We start from the raw sequence: 20,572 nt of genomic DNA on the forward strand, positions 1-20,572 counted from the left end.
AGCAGACACAACCAATTTCCTCTATAGCAGTGATGCTGTCAGACACTACACAGGTGAATGAGACCATCCTAGACCATCTGACCATCACCAGTTGACCCTTCAGCTGACTGAAGGTATACAAGCAAGACCATCAGAGAGACACTGGGATGGTCAGACCAGAGAAACCACCACTGCGAACTGAATAAATGGCTGGGTTTTTTAAAAATCTAATTTATTTATTTGAGACAGCGAGTAAAAGAGAGCATGATGGGGAGAAGGTCAGAGGGAGAAGCAGACTCCCCACGGAGCTGGGAGCCCAATGAGGGACTTGATCCTGGGACTCCGGGATCATAACTTGAGCCAAAGGCAGTCGCTTAACCAACTGAGCCACCCAGGCACCCCTAAATGGCTTTTTTTTTTTTTTAAAGATTATTTATTTGACAGGCAGAGATCACAAGTAGGCAGAGAGGCAGGCAGAGAGAGAGGAGGAAGCAGGCTCCCTGCTGAGCAGAGAGCCTGATGCGGGGCTCGATCCCACAACCCTGGAATCATGACCTGAGCCTAAGGCAGAGGCTTTAATCCACTGAGCCACCCAGGCACCCCCTAAATGGCTATTTTTAAATGACACTGAGTTTTGAGGTGGTTTGTTTCTCAGTATTAGTTAATTGGCATAGACTTGTGCATGTGTATGTTCCCACAAACTCTTCTTGGTGAATTTTGAGTCCCTGAAGGCAAAGGACCACAGCTCATTAGAAGGTCAAATTCAGGTCCTTGCCTTTGGTACTGAGGTTGGCAGTGACACAAGGGGACCTCTGTGAACCAAGTGCAATGCCAGCTGACTCTCCCTGAAGTAAGATTCACTTGCGGCTCATCTCTCATACATTACTAAACGTGAGGGATCTTTGGGGTAGACCAAAATTCCCATCTGCAGAGAATCCACCATTATGGTTTGCTTCCTGAGTATATACCCCCCTTGTTCCAAGAACAGCTTCCAATTTTTATTCAGAGCAATCCCTTACTCATTCTCAGTTCATGTGGTTTGGGTGGCAGTCTACCAATGGGTCCAGAAGTCCAGCTCATGATACATGTGGTCGGTAGTCTCTGAGAGGACGCCCAGGGGCCCCCAACTCTGGGGGTGCTCACCTTGGGTAAGGCCTTCCCCTTGAGTGTGGGCTGCATTTATTGACTTGCTTTTTCTTTTTTTAAAGATTATATTTATTTATTTGTCAGAGAGAGAGAGAGCATGAGCAGGGAGAGGGGCAGAGGGAGAGAGAAAAACAGGCCCCCGGCTGAGCAGGGAGCTCGATGCAGGACAAGATCCCAGGACACTGGGATCATGACCTGAGCTGAAGGCAGACACTTAACTGACTGAGCCACCCGATGTCCCTATTGACTTACTTCTAGAGAACAGAAAACAGAAATGGGATGGGATGTTGCCTCTGAGATTAATGGCTTCCAAATTGGACATCTGAATCATTTGCCGCGGGGGAAGCCAGTTGCCATGTCCAGACAGTCTTCTGGAGAAGCCTATCCGATGAGGAACTGGAGCTGCCAACGACCATGTGAGTAAGCTTGGAGGCGAGTCCTGTCTCCTCCCAGTTGATCCTTCATGTTGCTGCAGCCCTGGCCAATAGCTTGATAGCAACCTCATGAGAGCAGTTACAGCAGCTACGCCACACCTAGCTTTCTTGCCTGCGGACACTGAGAGCTAGTGCATGCTGGTTGCTTCAGAGTTGGGGAGTAACTTGTTATATAGAAATGGATAGCTAATACAACCTAGATCTGGCCGATCACAGTACCTCCCCCAGCTCCCTGCTCCACTCCAGCCATAGTGCTGAGTTCAGGAGTGTACATGTGACCAGGCCGAGCCAATCAGAGTAAACTGCAGGACCTTCATAGGAGCTCTCACTCATTTCTCATTGGACATGATCCTAGCAAGATGAGAAGCTGGGACTTCTGCATCTTCTTGTCCCCATGAACAGAAAGTCCTGGGCTGGGGGCACCTAAGTGGCTCAGTCAGTTAAACGTCTGCCTTCAGCTCAGGTCATGATCCCACACAGAAATCAAGCCCCACATCGGGCTCCCTGCTCAGCAGAGGGCCTGTTGCTCCCTCTCCCTCTGCCTCTCCCCCTGCTCCTGCTCTTTCTCTCTCTCAAGTAAATAAAATCTTTAAAAAAAAAAAAAAAAAAGGATAGTCCTGGGCTATCTGATTGGATCTCTATATCCCCAGCACCCAGAATTGTGCCTGGCTCAAAGTAGGTGCTCAACACATAGGAAAGGAAAGAAGGGCTTATATCCAACAGAAGGAGAAAACAGGGGCCAGCATGACATGGGGAAGAAGCAGAAGTAGCAATAGCAAACTCTTCTCTATTGTCATCTTAAATGAAACATGTCATCAAAGGTCTACAGAAAGCACAGTTATTTTTGTTTTCTAAATGCAATGCATGGAACACACAGTTTCTTCCTTATGTTTAAGTTGGCTTTTCCCAATTTTAACTGGCAAGGTTTCTAAAATTCTGCAAAAAATGCACTAGGATCAATGGATTCACTACATCTGCCCAATGCTCCATTTCCTGGGCGTTTTCCAAGGAGGCAGGAGATGAATAAAGGCTGTGGAGTCACAACACACTGGGTGTGACAGGTTTGCTCTTTTCTGCTACCCACTGGCATGAGCAGCTCGGAAGGCATGTGCGATAGATTGGATTAGTTCATCTTTCATAAAGAAAATAGAAGCATGATTTCATTCAGAGAAGATATCAGGCTGACACCCAGTGATTCATTAAGGTGCCACTCTGATCTCCAACAGTGGGCTCCTTATCGTGCTGACAAATTTTATTTTCTTCCTCTTCTGGCCTCCCAGGGCAAGAACGATTGTGGAGAAAAGGGCAAATGCCTTTTTTTTTTTCTTTTGGCAGATGTCAAATTAGGAGAAAACAGTAGAAAGTGAGTGGTTTTACAAATAGTGACATCATCATAGACCACAGAACAGTGTACTCTCAGGATATCTGGGTGGCACAGTTTGTTAAGTGCCTGACTCTTGGTTCCAGCTCAAGTTGTGATCTCAGGGTTGTGAGATTGAGCCCTGCTTTAGCTCCATGCTCTGTGCATGGAGAGTCTGCTTGGGATTCTCTCTCCCTCTCACTCTGCCCCTCCAGGTCTTTCTCTGTCTCTAGAATATATACATCAATTGAAAAGAAAGAAAGAAAAGTGTTCTCTTTGTACTGAGAGCAACTTCCTTGCTGACTTTTGTTACAGGTGGATTGAATGAAACCTTTGGTAAGCACTTCGTGCTTGAGGATTTAATACACGCGAGCCATGCTGAATGGATTACTGAACAGATCCCCTGATTCTGGGCACAGAGAATTTTGAGGTCATGAAATCTGTGATTCCAATGGCAGAAGTTTCAGCATCCAATCTATAGTAGCCAGGTACATGGATAGAGAGTGTAACACAACAGGGCACGGTGGAGACTGGGGCAGGGCTCGAGTCCACCTTGCTTTTAAAGGAGACAGCCATTTTTCAGTTTGGTTGAATTATTTCCACAGGGGAACCAGGGCCAGGGCTGATTTTTTTTTTTTTAAGTGAATCTGAAAACCCTAGAATTTATATAGGATATCCCATTTTTTTAAATGTTGGCAATGAAATAAGATTGTGTGCGTGCAAAACAAAGCTTGTCCATCAGCTGCATCGGCCTGTGGCTCTCAAGTTTATAACCCACCCTTGTCCCAAGGCCTATTTAAAAGCAGACACATTAACAAGAGAGTTTGCATATATTAACTCAGTTTAATCATATCAATTCTTAAACAAAAAATTTCCTCCAAGAGACAATAGTTCACAGTAACTGCAAAGCTTACTCACAATTTTTAAAAATACCAGTCATGCTTAGCATTCAAAGAAGATATGGTAGGATAACTGTAAAAACATTTACCAGGAACATCAGCTTCTGACTTTAAAAATTACAAATACCGAAGCATTTTGGTATCAGACACAGTAGGTTTGACATCATCTGTTCATTTTGATGAGTTTCTGGAAGTTTGGAAAATTGTTCCTTCTAATTGGAGAAAGCGCTTACTCTAAACTAAACATTTTCAAATGTAGAAAACAAACTAGCAAGCTACACATACGAAGAAAAGCCCTCGAGGACAAGCCCTCCACGCGCTGACTGCCAGGCTGCATACGACGCACCATGGATCCTGGAAGACTAGAATTGATACATACACTTGGCCTGAAGTCTAACACTCCAGGGTGGACAACGGAGTCGCATTCGCCTACACATTAATGACAAACTCTGGGTTAGTATAGGAGAAGCCAGCAAATTCATTTTGGTCCAAGTTCATGATGAAGAGTTTATCAGTAGGCGTGAGTTCCACAGGCTGTCTGGTGAACTCTTTGTCGAAGTTGGAGGTGTCTCGCTTGTCTCTCTGCCAAACGGAAAGCAAACACATTAACACAGCGTAAGCAGGAAGCGCGACCCACACCTGCCAGTTAGTGGGAAGCCGATGACACCTGACTGGCCGAGTCAGAAAGAGCCCCCTGCTGAGCTGTTCAGCAGGTGCTGTGCGCACACTATCCCCTGCCTTTCACTTCACGTTGAATGTTGGCTTCGGGAGAGAACACTTGGTGGCGATTGCCTAAGAAAGGAAACGAAACATTGAATTTCTTGAAGGATTGTCCTAAAGGGGACTGGGGGTGTTTCTGTTTTCTTTGGCTTTGAGATGAACTGAACTGGAAACTACTTCTTACCAGTGGAAAATGTCATAGAATTAGTCACGGGGTAGAGCGTCCCGGAGGAAACCATCCCACAGCGACCCCTGTGGCGAGGAGGCTCCTTTTCCTTAAAAGGGAGAGCGGCTGCGGCACAGCCACTCAGTTGCCAAGGAGGTGGAGGGAGTGGCATGTGGGGACATCAGATCGTTGCCTGACGAAAGGAGCTGATCCCTGTCCATCCCACATCCCCTGGTGCCAACTAGGCTTTGAAGGGATGTTCAGAAATCCACCCACAGACTAGAATTTGGGTCTTCAGCAGCCACAGGCTGTCTCCAAGGATGGTTACAGCATAGCGTCGTATCTAGTCAACAAGCTCTAAGAAACAAAACCCAAAGCTTAAAGTGAGGTCTCTAGGGGCAGCCTTAAAACAAAAATTCTATTCTCCTGGTTAGCTTGACATTTCTGTTTCGGGTTGGGGGTCCCAGACTGCTAACTACAGTTTGGGGCAACCGTTTCCAGGGAATGGCAGAGTGTGGGCTCACAGAAACACCTCACGTCTGTATGATGTTCTCACCTGCTCAGGGTCCTGCAGACTCTCGTTCCTTCCCATCCTCACCACCCACCTGAGGGCAGGAGGAGATGGAGTCCTCACTGTCTTTCCCCCCACCCCAACGGTTTGACATAGGAGAAGACAGGTGCAGGAAGATACAGTGACTCGCCCAAGGCTGCACAATGCAGTGGTGATCTCTACCTGACCACGTTGCTCTTAATTAGGGCTAACCTCAGTCCCTTTGATTGGGGGTGTGCGTGTGGGGAGACTGTCTGATGGCTGGTTTAGTACAGGATGGCTGAGGAGAACGCCTGGGTCGGCCTCAATGAAGCCAGAGCTGGGTCAGATTGTAAAGAGGGGAGGCTCGGTGAGTACTGACTGACTTGCTGGAGTCCGGCCAATTGCCATTCATGCCTTAGGTTTAGCTCCTGCTGGGTGCTGACTGGTAGGGTTTCTCATCGCTGGGCTCATTCCCCTTTGCCAAGTACCTCCCACAAGAATTCCGTCATTCAGGCTGCTCCCTCGAGATAGGTAAAATGTCTCTATGGAGTTGCCACTTAATTGTGTTGCATGTGCTGGGGTGTGGGAGTCCGGGGCAGGGGTGGGGGTGGGGATTAGTGTTGCCAGACTGCAGTGGGCTCAAGACGCAGATGGAGCTGTTTTCTAGGTGGTGGGCCATCTCATGCCCGTTCATTCTGCTGTATCTTCTCCTGCCCACTGTCAGCCTGTCCTGTGCTGTCCCAGGCACAGCCTGTGTTGTCTCCTGTATTCAGAGAAAAGCTCAAACATCACCCCTTCCTTTAATATTGCCCATGCATCCCTCCCTGGACCCTACAAGTCATACGTTAGCTTCCTTTTCATTGTCTTCGTGGCACCTACGTACTATCAGACATTGTTTTATTTATTGCTTCTCTCCAGGCAGGGAGGGTCCGTACCTGTTTCTTCACTATTGTATTTCCTGGGCCTAGAATAATGCTTGGCACACAGCAGGCTGTCCGTGACTATTTGCTGAATGAATGACTCAAAGCATGGAGATCGACTAAGGATGAGCCTCCTTGCCTCTTGCTTTTTCTTCCAACATACACTTGTCCTTGGGCCGGAGACCCCACCACTCTCTAGCAAAGCAATGAAATTGTTCCTGTTGACTCTCTGGCTCTCTCACATCGGCTTCTTTCTACTTTGAGCCCCAGTAGGGACCGAAATGTTAGGCCCCTTCAAGGTCTGAGAGCTGCGAGGCTGTGTGTGAGCCCCAGGTAGATTTGGGGCTGGAAGGCAGGCAGTTGCCTCCTTTCAGATCTCCCCCTGGGAACATTGACCTCGTCTGGCCTTCCCTGCCTTTGGGCATCTGTGGAGGTTCCCTTACCACCAGCCCCAGCTCTCATAGCTCTTCCCCATCCATTGTGCCTCAAACAGTCACACGGTCCAGATAAAACCTGCCATTCCGGATATTGTCCTATGGGCAGCTCCCCTTAGGAAATACCCCTGAATTGTACCTCTAGAAGGTGGGAGAGGATAGGCCTCTCTGTTGGGACCATTCTTTTTTGGGGTGGCTGGTATCTGAAGCCACATGAGCAGAGATCACTCAACCAAGGAGGGTTATTAATTCCGCCGGCCTCCTCTTGATTCCCCAAGGTCATTAGGACCATGGCCCTACCCTTTCTTAGAAGAGGAACAGGTCAGTGATGAGTCTAAGAAATACCAAGAGGGATTCTTGGATCCTGGCAGACAATGAGCCATGGCTAACGTGGACTGTGCTTAGGTTTCTTTGGGTTCTCTTATTTAATTTCTTTATTTAAATTCCTTCCCTAATTTAAGTTCTTTCGGAAAATCTCCGCTTGTCTCCTCTGGAAGAACCAGGCAGTATCAAGCTGCGGGCAGTGTGCTGGCAGAACTGCCTCTTCCTGAGGGCTGGAAAGGGTAATGCCTGCAGGAATCCATGTGAGAAAACTCTAAGAAAAATGCAGGACTCAGAACTGAGGGGCAAAACCAATTCCCTCTCTCTCTATGACTATCCATCTCTGCTCAAATCTTGGTGATTCTATGGTCTGTTTGAGCATGGAGACTGTGCCTTTGGCCTTCTAGAAGGAAACCCACCCCACCTACCACGTAACTCCTGTCCTACCCCACCCACTACACTCTAGGATTGTCCCAGAAATCTGGGTCAAGGCGGGGGCACTGCTACATTTCCTCCTTCAGTCTCAAACTGTGGTCTACGTGGTCTACAGAGAAAAAGAGGCACCATGAAGACCCCTGAGGACTTTTTTTTTCTTCTAAGAAGCCTCTCCTGACTAACTCAGAGACTGCTTATCTCCAGGTCACATCATGCTTTTAATTACTTAGTTAATGGCTGCTGCCCCAGACTGCATCGTTGGGGTTTCCCACTGAGCTCTGGTGCCCAACAGAGAGCCTGGCACATAGTTGGTGTTGAATGAATGCTTCCTGGATGAACAAACGGGAGGTGGAATGTGGGGATGACTGCACAGAGAAGTGGAAAATCCTTCTTCCTGGACAAACTTGAAAAGTATGGCCCAGAGATGATATATTCTCAGAGCTCGATTTCTGGGTCTCCTTTGGATTTAAAATGGTGATGGAAAAGGAAACTGTGGGGGAACTCTGGCCAAGGATCCCTCCCTTGCATACAAGCCTTCACTGGCCAACTCTCAGCAAGGTGTGTTAAGGAAATAGAGACTTTGGCTTGAGTACCTCTTCTGCAAATGATTCAACTTCTGAAAAAATAAGGACAGAAATTTGGCAAATATGCGGTGTGTATATACAATATATTCTTCCTATCTATTTATCTATGTCTAACTAGCTAGCTACCTACCTATCTTACGGTGTTCTCTAACGTTGTCTCAAAGAATCTGTCAATGGCCCAATGCTTCTCCATGCTTTTTATCTTCCTGAGAACAGGTCCAAGAGGAGACCTGGTGACCCAACAGCCAGATGAAGGACCTCAAATAATTTGCTTATTGGTGGGCATGGCTCAGAGATGCCAGCTCTAGAGCAGAAACAGTCCTGCCCTGAGTCAGATAACCTGGGTTTGCGCCCTAGCTGGCTGACCTTGGGCAAGTCACTGCCTCTTTCCAGATGCCGGTGTCCCCAGCAACAAAACAGGGGAAGGAGGCTTCTGCCCCGATTTCCCTTCTTCTCTAACTTCCTGAGCTTGCCAGCTGGACTTGGGGTTTGCCCCACATGGGGGTCTCCACTGCTACCATGAGGGAGAAGCCGAGGGAAGACAGGAGTGAGCCAGGGGCCTCTGCCTATGTGGAAATGCCAATCACAGGTTTCTTAAAGATGAGAAGTTCTCCTTCAAGGACATTTGTCAAGCTGGTAAAGTTCTCCTGATGATCTCTTAGAAGCTCTGGTGCTTCTGGAAATCATACGACTTGTGATAAGAATTCTCTGGAAGGTTGCCTAGGAATAGAAGGAGGCAGCAGGCAAGGGGATTTCTCCTGCCCAAGGGGTTTCCTTGGCTTCTGGGGCCTCCCAAAGCTGCTTGCAAGTAAGAATATTTAGTCCAAGCTGGGAGAAGTGGTGATTTTGATAAGAAAATCAAGAGCCCCAGCCATGTTCCTAGCTGGCTCCAAAACTTGACTCTGGCTTTGACCTCTGGTATCGTTGGAAGCCCCGGCCAGCTCATCCCATCCCATTACAGGCTGCCAGGAGTCCCTGAATGGTCCCCAGCCTCTCAGACTGGCAGAACCTGGGGCTGAGGTTAAGCTCTGGGTTTAGCTCCTTTCTGTCTCGTAGACTCAGGAGCCCCACTTGGCAGTTTGGGTCCACATTTTTCAAAGAGAGCCGTGTTTTGTTTTGTTTTGTTTTTTCTTGAAATAGCATTTCTTCTTTCTTTTCTTTTTTTTTTTTTATTGTATCTCGATGCTAGAAAAAGAAATGGCACATAACATGTATCCAGATACAAATGGACATTTCCACAAACATCTTGCAAAACAACATCAAAGTGAAGAGTACACCCGTCTATGTTTCAAGAAATGGTATCTTTCTCAGAGCACTTAATTAGCTTTCCAAAGCCAGCAACAAACCTAGACAAATCCCATCCGTGCGGGCATGGGTCCGCTAGGTCCAGAGCCACCTTGACAAACAGGTCATTGTGGTTAATAACATTTGGACACAGATTTCAAAGCATGTGTAACACAGTTTTTTTTTTTTTTGTTCTTTTTGCGTTTGAACAATAACAGAAATAAAACCCCAAAGCAAATAAAATTTGAAATGTAATGTAAAACCATGGTCCTCTGGGACCTGGCTAGAGTGACCATGTCTTTTCAGGGGGGTGATGCCAAATGCCCTTTTCCAGGAGTTTGAGGATGAAGGTGATCATGATCAGGGACAGAGAGTATCAGGCATTACAGAATGGAGGGGGGCCCAAGCCGGTTGCCTTTTGACTCACCCCTTGAGTTCCTTTTAGATTGAGATTGTCTCAAAGCACCCTCTTGGCATTTTAAAAGGGTTGAGATCATCTCCTTAACTTTGAGTCTAAAAAAATAACAAATACGATTTTATTTTTGGCCTGGGCTCTGCATAGCTCATGGTGCCTCCAAACCAGGCAGAATGGAGGAATTCCCTCTACGTCAAAGCAACCATACCCTTGAATGCAAGCCAAGCTCTGGGTCTAGGAGGGAGAGAATGCTGCTAGCATCCGGTGAACCACTCATTTGGTAAGAACAATCCAGACTGGATGCCTGGAGTTGGGAAATGTGTAAAATGCGAGTGGTGGGAGAAAGGGAGAGAAAGCAGGCATTTTTCTGTCCCCAAGGGATCTCTGCCACATGGCCATGCTGGGGAGAGTCAATGGGAAGAGGTCATTTGCTAATGTGTTAATTAACGCAGCATTTTCGACGAGCCATCCACATCATCGCATCTCATAGAGATGCTCCAAACTACCTGAGGACATTTGGTTTCTGAAACATGGTCACTCTAGTCTCATCAGCAAGTAAAACATGGATGCGACGTGGCAATGAAAAGAAAAGATGTCACCACAACAGCCGTTGAGCTCGAATGACAGAAATGAAGGACGGAGGTCTACACATCTACTTAGCTCTTGACTTCAGGTTTTAAAAATTCAGAGTTAACAAAGGAAAATCCTTCGAATTCTGACTGGTCAATATTCCTGATGACTTCCTGGTCGGGAGGTGTTAGGACTGGTGGATGGCGGGTGAAAAACCGGTCGAAGTTTTCAGCATTTCGCCCACACTATGAGAGGGGAAGAAAAGAACTTGTGGTAGGTGGAAAAAAAACAAAACAAAACAAAAAAAACAAAAAAAACCCAAACAAAACAGAACCAAACACAATGGGGCGTGGCTTGCTCCCCTACCTCAGAGAGGTTTCAATGATCAGAAATGAGAGCAACATAAAATGCAAAATTCTCATGACCTTTGGTTCATGACCTGGGGCTCCTGACTCGCAGTTTCTAGGGCTCATGAGCTGCCCCTGGCATCCTGGTGACACCAGGAGCTGCATGGCAAAGGCATGAGATGGTGGGGCTGGTGGCATGTGGTATGCACCCTCCCCTCACCCCACCCCCCAACCCGGCTCCCAAGGAACTAGCCAAGCCCACCTGCTGAAAGAGATGGGATTAAGGTACCATCGATGTGTCATGCGCCACTGGATGTGAAGGAACAAGTCTGTTACACATCATCTGGGAGATCCTAATATTTAGCAATGGATCCCCCAAAGTGCTCTCCTCTGGCTGCTAGTCAGGAACTACGGACGTGGCCAGTTACGAACTCTAGTCAGTGGACACGGATCCCGAGACCTGGGTGTGGTGCCTGCAATGGCTGGTCACCCGCCAAGCCCTGATTAGCTGGGTAAGTCCTTGACCTTTCATCACAAAGTGCCAGTGGAGGCCGACTCAGCCACTCTCTCTCCGGATGGGAGCGGAGGCTGTGGGAGGAGACCCCAGCCAGTGCTTGGTGGGGCACTTGGGTTCTGGAGAGGAAACCATCTTCATGTCTCACCCTCCTTGGGGTCCTCCTATGTGCAAAGGTCTTGGTCTGAGGCGGGGTTGTAACGTGTATGTGTGTGTGTGCATGCGTGTGTCCATATGCAGGTACATACAAATGTGCACACACTAGTTCCCACCGAATGAGAAGACAGTCACTAAATCTGGCTTTTTTAGTTCACCAGCAAACATGGGCACAGGGCTCTTAGAATCTGAGACACAGTGTCTACCGCAGGCAACCACAAACTAGTAACAGAGCAATGGTAGTACCAGTATTCGGGACGCCTTTGCCACCCGCCAGCTACCCCAGACCGCTCATCTTGCTTTTATCTTATTTCATTCTCCCAGTGACCCCATGACGGGGACATTATCCCCACAGGACAGATGAAGAGACTGAGGCCAGGGGGACGGTGTCATTTGTTTAAGGTCACGCAGCCACTGAGGAGCACAGTTAGTCCCAGAGCTCTGACATCAGAGCCTGAGCTCCTGGCTCCATTCTACATGAGTGGGTCCCAGGCTGAGGAGGACAGGACCAAATGAGGCGGGGCTGGGAAGGGAGGCAGGAGTCAAGGATAGGGATGAAGAGGTCTCGGGTTTGAAGGACAGTGAGAATTAGGTTGCATCAGCCCCCCATACAGAGAAAATGGGAATATTCCAAAAAATGGCTATTTCCGTGTGGATGCCATGACTCTGAGGGGCCAGGGAAGCTCTGGGAGATGACCTTGGGACAGGGGGTTAGTAGGACAGATTATGAGGTGCAGGAGAGAGGTCTTGAAAAAAAGAAAAGAAATAAAAAACACTGAAAGGACAGAACATGGGAAGTGGAAGACAGATAAAGATAACAGTAATAAAAACCGCAGAGCAGTTTCCAGGCAACTGGCGTTTGCTTAGGGTTTCGCATACATTACCTTTTGTTTCACAGAACCACCCCGGGAGTTGGGGGATCTGATTTCTATTTGCCAGTGAGACAATGGCCCCTAAAACCAAGAGCAGGAAGAGGAGACTCAGGATGGAGCATTGTCCCACTCGCTGGGGACTGCGAGGATCCAGGGAGGGGACCGCTGGAGCTGAAGGATCTCCAGGGGGTCGAGCACGAAAGTCCTGGGAAACGGGCCACGGATGAGGAGGTGAGCGCTGCCTCCAAGCCTGAGTCCCCGGCAGAGGGAAGGTGAGTTGAGAAAGGTGAGGAGTGCACACTCCCCCTGGGCTCCTTCAGGCCCCAAGGTCAAGGGAAGCAGAGGTATGGGGGCTGTGTGTATGTGTGCGAGCATATGTGTGTGTGTGTGTGCACCTGCGTGTGGACATGGGCATGGGGCTCAGCTCCCAGAGCGCCTCAGAACTCCGGCTCTGTTCCTGTTTGGGAAAATTCTTTTCGGCCACGTTGATCTCTCTGCTTCGGGTCTCAGAAAACGAGAGGTGACCCCCCACCCCTGCCTGCCCTATAATCAAGACCTGGGGTCTGCCCTGCTGGCCGGCCGGGGAAAACTTCTGCCCACAAAAGGACAGACCCTCAACACAATGGTCAGGATTATAGTCCAGTTTCTTCCATTGCTTATGCATCTTTTTTTTTTTTCATTTGAGCAGTATTTATTGAGTGCCTACTGTGTGCCAGGCCCTGTGCTAAGAGTAAGTTCTAAAAAATCTGTGCCTTATGGGACTGGCATTCTGCAGGGGCTAGAAAGGCAACCAACAGGTGAATAGAAAGGGAACTGTGAATGTGCACAGTAGTGTTCATGCCAGACGGGGGAGGCAAGTGGTATTAAGAAAAATGAAGCCAGGCCAGGGATGCAGAGCGAAGAGAATGCCATTTTCAATAAAATGGTCAACTCTGAGGAGATGAGCTTGGAGCCATTTGAATGGGGGAAAAGCATTCTAGGTGGAGGGAAGTGCGTTTGCAAAGGCCCAGAGATGAGCATGTTTGCTCGGCCAAGGCCCCCTGATAGTGGGGAGGCCACTGTGGCCAGAGTGGTGATCAAGAAAGAGGCAGAGCAGTGGTGATGTGGGGGTGGGGCGAGAGGGAGCCAGGGGCCAGATCACGGGCCTTCCCATCTCTCTACCTGGTGAGGAGTCACTGGAGGGTTCTGTGTGCCCAGCACACTCTTGCTTGGGTTTCTGTGTACAAAGCTGATGAAAGGGCGAGGGGCAGGGGTATCCACTGGGAGGTGAGAGAGGATGGTGGCTCAGAGGAAGATGCCCTTGGGGGGCATGGAAAAGTGCATCTGGACTGAGGGGAGAGGTGGCAAGACATGCTGACGGGTCAGAAGTGGGGTATTCCAGGAAGAGAGGGCCCGTCAGCAGCCCCACAACTTTGCTCCTGAGCTCTGGGGAGAGTGGGGGATGCTCGGGGTAGAGAGCCCTCAGGGGGCCATTGGACACTTGCTTTCCTGTTTGATAGGTCTGAGTGTCCAGTGGGGATGTCGAGGGTGTGGGGACCGAAGAGGGCCGGCAGCTAGACTGATGGCAGAGGCGCCAGGGAAGGTAGAAGCCGGCTGTCACCATCCAGAGCAGAGAGATGGGGAACAGGGCCAAGGGGCAGAAGGGCAGGGGTGGACGCCAACCGGAGCGGCCGGAGCCAGGGACCGGTGGGTGGGACTGAGCAAGAACAGTGTAAGGCACACCTGTGCGTGTTCCTCTTTGGCCTGTGTGCTGGGACCCAAACCAGCCAGCATGGAAAGCATGTGAGTGGAGACCTGGAGTCTTCAGGGGGCATTTTTCTTTAAAAAACCATCAATTTCCAATGCACACCAGAAGGCTGCAGCTTGGCCGGGGCCTCCCCAGGGGCTGTGATAGGAGAGAGAGAAACGGCTCCTGGCAGCTCCGAGCCTCTCCCCCTCCCCTCACCCCCTACCCCGCCTCCGAGAACAATGAAATCTTTAAGTGAGATAGCAGGGAGGAGATGCAAACGCAGGGGTTAACCAAGGGGGCACAATGCAACGGGGAGCGTGATTTCCTTGCTAATAAGCAGCTTACGCGGGGCTGGCAGATCACAGCCTCCCTAAGTGTTTCCGTGTTTTTCAAATGGAGCTGTCACTGCCCATTAGCTTCAGGAGCGCTCCCTAAATGGAGATGTCAGCCCTTGGGAGGCACAGCCCAGATCAGCTCTGCGCCTGTGGTGTCCTTGGAGAACAGGGCAGCTCTGCGGCTGGGATCGAGCGAGCGACACATACACCGCGAGGACCACACCTGCTTCTCTGGTGGTCCTGAGTGGGGGCCGATACCTCCCTGAGCTCTTGAAAGAAACCCCCCACTCCCCTTGTCATCAGGGAATACCACCAGAGCTCCCGCAACAGCGACAGGGACCCACACCCACTCGGTGCCCGCTCGCTTGCTTTTGCCTGGTTACTGAAACCACAAAGCACCTCTTCTCCGGGTGCGGGAGAGGGGAGTGAGGGTTTTGACTTGTTCAATTGCGCCTCCGATTCTGAGAACCTAGACAGTTTGAAAAGCTTATCTGTGAGCTGTTACATGTGAGCTCTTTATTTTTTTTTCTCCCCCTTCTTCTCTTCTAATTTCTGTTTCATTGTGTTAATAACAGCTCCGAGTCTAGCTGTCGAATGTGGAGCTGGCTTAGTCACAGCAGCCATGGGGCTCTTTCACACGCCAACCTGGCTATGTCACTTCTCTGCAGTGCTCCCCGTTGCCCGGGAACACGCTCCTTAGCATGGCTCACCGGGCCCCTTCGGACTTGGCCCTGGGGACCTGGTCACTGGCCCCTTGCTACCCACTCCCCCACCCCCAAAACACCCTCCAGCTGTACTCGGGTCCCTGGGAGTCCCAGGAGGCTTAGGCACTCTGTCACCTCCCAGCCTTTGCAATGAACTGCCTCCTCCTCCAGGAACAGCTGCCTCCCACCCTATCCCTCCACGCCCAGCCCCCACCGGGGCATTGCCTGTGCATCCCGCTGGTCTCCAGACAGATGTCGCTTCCTCCAGGAGCCTTTCCCTGGACCCCTCCTCTATACTCCTGGGTTTAACCCCCCAAGATACAGATGTTCATCAAAAAAATTGTTCGAGAGGGGGCAAAGAAGTTGACATCAACTATCCACCAATAGGGAAAAAAGTTAAATCCTACATCGCTCTGATGTAGTATCATGCAAAACACTTTTAAAAATGAAAAGGAGATTTAGGAGAATAGTGACATAGTCACATACAATTGCCAACGGCGTATGGTGTGTTCCCCTGCTATAAATTATGCGTACAAATGTGTGCGCTCACAGGTCCTGCGGATCGTATACGGGCTTATCAGGATGGGACGAGTTATAGATTGCTTCGTTTTCTCCTTTACCTTTCTGCTTGATTGTGTTTTTGAAAATCTAAATATCAGACTTTTAAAAAATAAGAACCCCCCCCCACCCCGAAAAGCTACTTTACATGACGGAGCTATTGCTATTTGGGTGCTAAGGTGCTTCTCCTGCCCCGTGGTGTACTGGGCACTGAGACTATGATGACACACAAGAGGGTCCCTGTCCTGGTCGTCTTGGAGCTTGCGGTTTAGCAGAGGAGAAGGATGCACACACAGGCCTCTGCATGGTACCATGCTACCACTGGGGCCACAGAGTACAGAAGTGAGGAACCTAAGAAGAGCCAGGAAGACTTCCTGGAGGAGGTGTCATCTAAGCTGAGTGCAACCAGAAAGAAAGACACTGCTTCTTTGGAGGAAGGAAGGATATTGTCCAGGGAATACGAGGAGGTGAAAAGATGGTGGGGACAGAGCAAGATGCTGGAGAAGAGGACAAGAGCTCAGCCCATACTGCTTAGCCAGGCTTGATGGGGGGAGGCTCATGGCACAGGGGAGCTTCCTGCCTTGCCTCTGTCAGCAGGGCATCTTTGGGAACCCAACCTAGAAGGTCACAGTGAAAATATACCTGAACCCCACAGAAAAGGTAAAAAGATAAAAGAGTCTTTCTCTTGGGCTGCCTGGATTGCTCAGTCAGTTAAGCGTCTGCCTTTGGCTCAGATCCTGGGATCAAGTTCCATGTTGGTCTCCCTGCTCAGCGGGGAGTCTGCTTATCCCTCTTGCCCCCACTCCTTCTCTCTCTCGTCAATAAAGATGTTTTATTTATTTTTAAAAAGATTTTATTTGAGAGCTTGAACAGAGGGAGTGGCAGGCAGTGGGAGAAGCAGACTCCCTGTTGCGCAGGGAGCCTGACGCAGGGCTTGATCCCAGGACCCTGGGATCATGACCCCGAGCCAAAGGCAGATGCTTAACTGACTGAGCCCCCCAGGTGTCCCATGATGGATCATTCTGAAAAATGTTTCAAAGGTGTTTCTCTGGAGCACAGTCAGACAACGTGCAGTAGGAAAAGAAAAGAGAGACAAAAGCTCCCTTTTCTGTGACTAGGTCAAGAGTCCTTACAATCAGGGCATTTGATCTCCTGTGTCTGTTCAGTTAGAAGGAAGTCAGCAAGAGAGGGGGCCTGCTGGGTAGCAAGTTTCATGTTTTGTTTGTTTTATCTTAAAATAAGATGCCATGCCTTGTTTTCCTCCAGATTTCGGTCTAAATACCATCTTCTCAGAGAAGCTATCCGGGATCACCTCCAGACAAAGTAATCCTCCCCTCCTGTTATTCTCCCTCAGAACAGCCTGCTCCCTTCGTGCACAGTAAGTAAACCATCCAAAGAGCCCGATCTAATAACATGTTTATTTCTTTGCTTCACTGTTGCTGAACTAGAGTCCCATCTAGACCATAAGTCCCACAACAGCGGAAGTCACTCCACAGCCTTCCCGGGACTCAGGACAGGCTCTGGCACACAGTAGGCACTGGTACACAGTAGGCACTCAGTATTGCAGGGTGTACGGATGACCGTGTGTATTAAGTGCATATTATTAGCCAGACACAGTGTTATGTGCTTCTCGAGGATTATCTCCTTTAATCCATGATGTCTCTGCTGCAGAAGGAATGGGTTTAGCACATTTAAGTACCTGACTAGGATCTGATCCCAGATATGACAATGATCTAGATTCTTCCGCCAGGCTTGTATATGTGTTGCCGAAACAAGTCGTTTGAAAGTACCCAGGAAAATCAACAACCAAGCCCTCTGTTATCTCACCACCTCGGTACCTTCATTATGTAACATTTTGGTGTGTGTCCTGGATGGCAGGGAGAATAGATGGAGGGATGTTTGCTACTCTTTAAACAAAGTATAGAATCATTCCTTTGTTCTGCAGCTGGCTTTGAAGAAACTAGATGAAATATATCCGTGTGAACAAAGTGTCGTATTTTTCTTATCTGTTCCTCACCATTCATCCTAAACCCACGTTGCTGGTTTCAAAGAAACTCATCCTCAGATAACAATCACCCCCCTTATTTGCTTATGTTTTTACAACTTTGATTCTCCCAGGTTTGAGAGACAGGCAGGAAAAGGATTATCTCCACCCAGCAGATAATCTGGAAAGTTAAAAACTGGGTCAGGGCCATGGAAGGGTCAAGGAGGGGAGTGGAGATTCAGAGTTGGATCTGCTGGATTCCAAAGATCACAGGCTTTCTAACTACATCTCGTTGCCTTAGGAATCACATCAGATCATGTGGCTTGAACGTCCACGCTCACCTGGGTACCTCTCCCAGCACCATCCATCCCCAGCTATACAACCTTTAAGCAGGTGAGCTAAATTCCCTAAACCACTCTTTGTGAGGTCAGATGAACCTGCCCTGTAATGTGCGGTAGGATGACTTGATAAAATCTGCAGATAAAATGGTGCAGTAGTCACCGTTGGGATGCTGACAGAGCCAGCTCTGTCCAGGGAGATAGTCTGATGGCTGTGGCCGTCCCCTGGCTACAGATGGGTCCTGCGGGCCTTGCCACACCCCAAGCCTTCCTGGGATATTGCCCAGACAGGTACAGATATTTAAAACATAACAGACTGAAATTTTTCCCGCCAAGACTGGTGGGATAAGGGAGGGAGCCTCAAGGTGATGTCAGGCCCTACCTGAGGCTCCCTGTTAGAAGGGAGGGACAGATGTGCACTTGGGGACCAACGGGACACATTTCTACCCCCCTACCTCCCTAGCCTCCCTGCCTTGGAAATACGTTTTTTGTTTTAAAGATTTATTTGAGAGAGAGAATGAGTGGGAGGAAGGGCAGAGGGAGAGAGACAATCTCCAGCTGACTCCCTGCTGAGCCCAGAACCCCACACGGGGGTTCGATTCCATGATCCCAGTGGAAATCAAGAGACCCATGCTCAACTGACTGAGCCACCCCAGCGCCCTTTGTAAAGACATTTTAATGCAGATTCACATAACCACCTCTGAGTTGTTATTCATACCTCACAGGGGCGGGGGACGCTGTTGTGGTTGTTTTTAAGAAACTGCACTTGTAAATAAAAAATGAACGTTCTTCTTTCCCTTTCTGGGTCACGCACACGTCTCGACATCATGGCACTGGGGTTTTCACGGAGTTGGTATTTCTGGACAATCCGTGAGCTCAGTGCCATATAAATGAGAAGGAAGAGGGGTGTAAAAGAATGGAGGGGGGACTCTGATTTTATCCTACAGACATATACAGAGGAAACCAGGAAGCTATGAAAGAATGAAGCAGATCTCAATGTACTGATAGAAAACAGTCCGCCAGACGGAAGGCACAGAAATCGGACACGGTGGGCAAGCCTCCTTGTGTGATGTGGGGTATTTCTGTGTTTGTACACGGCCCGTCTAGAGGGTCCCGCCAGAACTAAGCAGCCCTGAGTGGCTCTGGAAAGGAGAACCTAGCTGAGGGCCGAGAGGGAGGGGAGGGGAGGGGAGGGGACTTAACTTTATTGTGTAGTTTTTGACGTTGCTTGCCTGTTTCACCCTTTCAGGTTTTTTTGTTTTGTTTTTAAAGGAGGGAAGATCAGAATACCAAATAATACCACGAGGTCAAAAAAGAGAAGACAAGTCTGCAGGAGGAGGTCACCCTGCAGTTACGGACGACGACTCCATGAGACAAATGTCAACAAGGAGTGGTGGGGGCAGAGGCCAGATTGCACCAAGTCGAAGAAAGAACCGATTGTAGCAAGTGGACGCAGGTTTGAGGGAAGGGGTTTTTAAGAGGAGAAAGACTTAGCACGTTTATGTGCCCAGGAGGATAAACCCGGAGTTGGGGCGGACATCTACGGGTCTTGTGTACCGAGCAAGCACTCCCTCTTTTTCTGGGCATCGAGGCTTGACTTTTCTTAGAGGACCTGCCCCTTCTCCTCTCTCTGGATGTCAGACGTGAAAGGGGCCAGGCCTCATTCCAAGGCATGGCGATTGCTTTAGCAATGGGCATGTGGCCCCGTAGCTTCCAATGAGCCTGAATTCTGGGCTGGTGGGAATTTTGGGAAAAAGAAGCTCTTTGGTGGGGGGCAGGAGGGGGCAGAAGATTATGAGATGAACTCTGGAGATGAGATTGAGATGAACTGAGGAACGCTTTCTGAGAATGAAGAATGAAGTCAACAGAGAGGAAAGCTATTGCAGGGGGCATAGGGAGATGGATTCCTTCTGACTTTGTCTGAGACCCGGGATACAGCCACAGGTAACTACCGGAGTTCTCTTGCTGTTGTTTAAAAGTCAGTTTGAGTTGGGCTCTGACGGAGCTGTTTTTTTGTTTTGTTTTGTTTTGTTTGTTTTAAGATAGAACGTGAGAGCAGGGACATGCAGCAGAGAGAGAGGGAGAAGCAGACTCCCCACTGAGCAGGGAGCCCGATGAGGAACTTGATCCCCGGACCCCGGGATCATGACCCAAGACCAAGACAGACTGTTAACTTACTGAACCACATAGGCGCCCCTAATCACAGGAGTTCTAATTAATATTGAGAGAAGCTGTAGGGCACAGAGTGGACAGAGATGTGCAAAGGCGTGGGGAATGGGGGTTTAGTGCAGGAGGGAAGGGGAAGTCTTCCACTGGGGAGGACACCTGTTTGCTGATGCACAGAGGGGAGAAGGTCGAGGTCAAGATGACTACGCAGGCGCAGGGAGGGTGCAGGAAGTTGAAGGCTATCCATCGTGGGCACCCATGGTCCTCAGTTTCTCCCATAACTTAACAGATAAGATTATCAGCTGAGACCAAGGGGATGGACACTTTAGAAGGGAGATCTTCAGAGAAGAGGTTTGGGGACTTCTTTAGGGGACCAGGCTGAGATTGGAGCCTGTGTCTGGGGAGGCCGAGAAGGGTCAAGTTCTTTGCTGCTGGACAGCAAAGCTGGCATTTGCATTTGGGTCTGTTCAATTCTAAGCCCATATTCTCCGTGTTTGACCCAGTCTCCCTGAATCCATTTGCTCATCTTCTCAAGTTTGACCCTTTGGTAAGTACCTTTCTGGGGCACTGTGATAAGTAGTACAATCTGAGCAGAGTTCATGGCAGAATCCAAGAAGTTGGACTTCATCTATATTCGCTCAATAGAGCCCATCCCCCAGAGAAGTGTTCA

The 20,572-nt window shown here is 49.2% G+C and overlaps 1 protein-coding gene across 3 annotated transcripts in view; it reads right to left on the reverse strand.

Annotated features, from left to right (window-relative positions):
- Positions 1–3,748: 3,748 nt before the first annotated feature.
- Positions 3,749–20,572, reverse strand: part of LOC111162208 (protein kinase C beta) — a 356,652-nt gene continuing 339,828 nt past the window's right edge. For 2 of the 3 annotated variants that reach the window (XM_022526437.1, XM_022526439.1), the window contains one exon: positions 9,104–10,444. In XM_022526437.1, the coding sequence (XP_022382145.1) occupies positions 10,286–10,444 (159 nt within the window). In that variant the 3' untranslated portion in view covers positions 9,104–10,285. Of the gene's footprint in view, positions 4,401–9,103; positions 10,445–20,572 lie in introns of those variants that run through there. The other variant, XM_022526438.1, reaches the window with a different exon arrangement.

This window comes from Enhydra lutris, unplaced genomic scaffold (genome assembly GCF_002288905.1).
Source record: "Enhydra lutris kenyoni isolate GAN:26980312 unplaced genomic scaffold, ASM228890v2 scaffoldscaffold90, whole genome shotgun sequence".
Taxonomy (NCBI): Eukaryota; Metazoa; Chordata; class Mammalia; order Carnivora; family Mustelidae; genus Enhydra; species Enhydra lutris.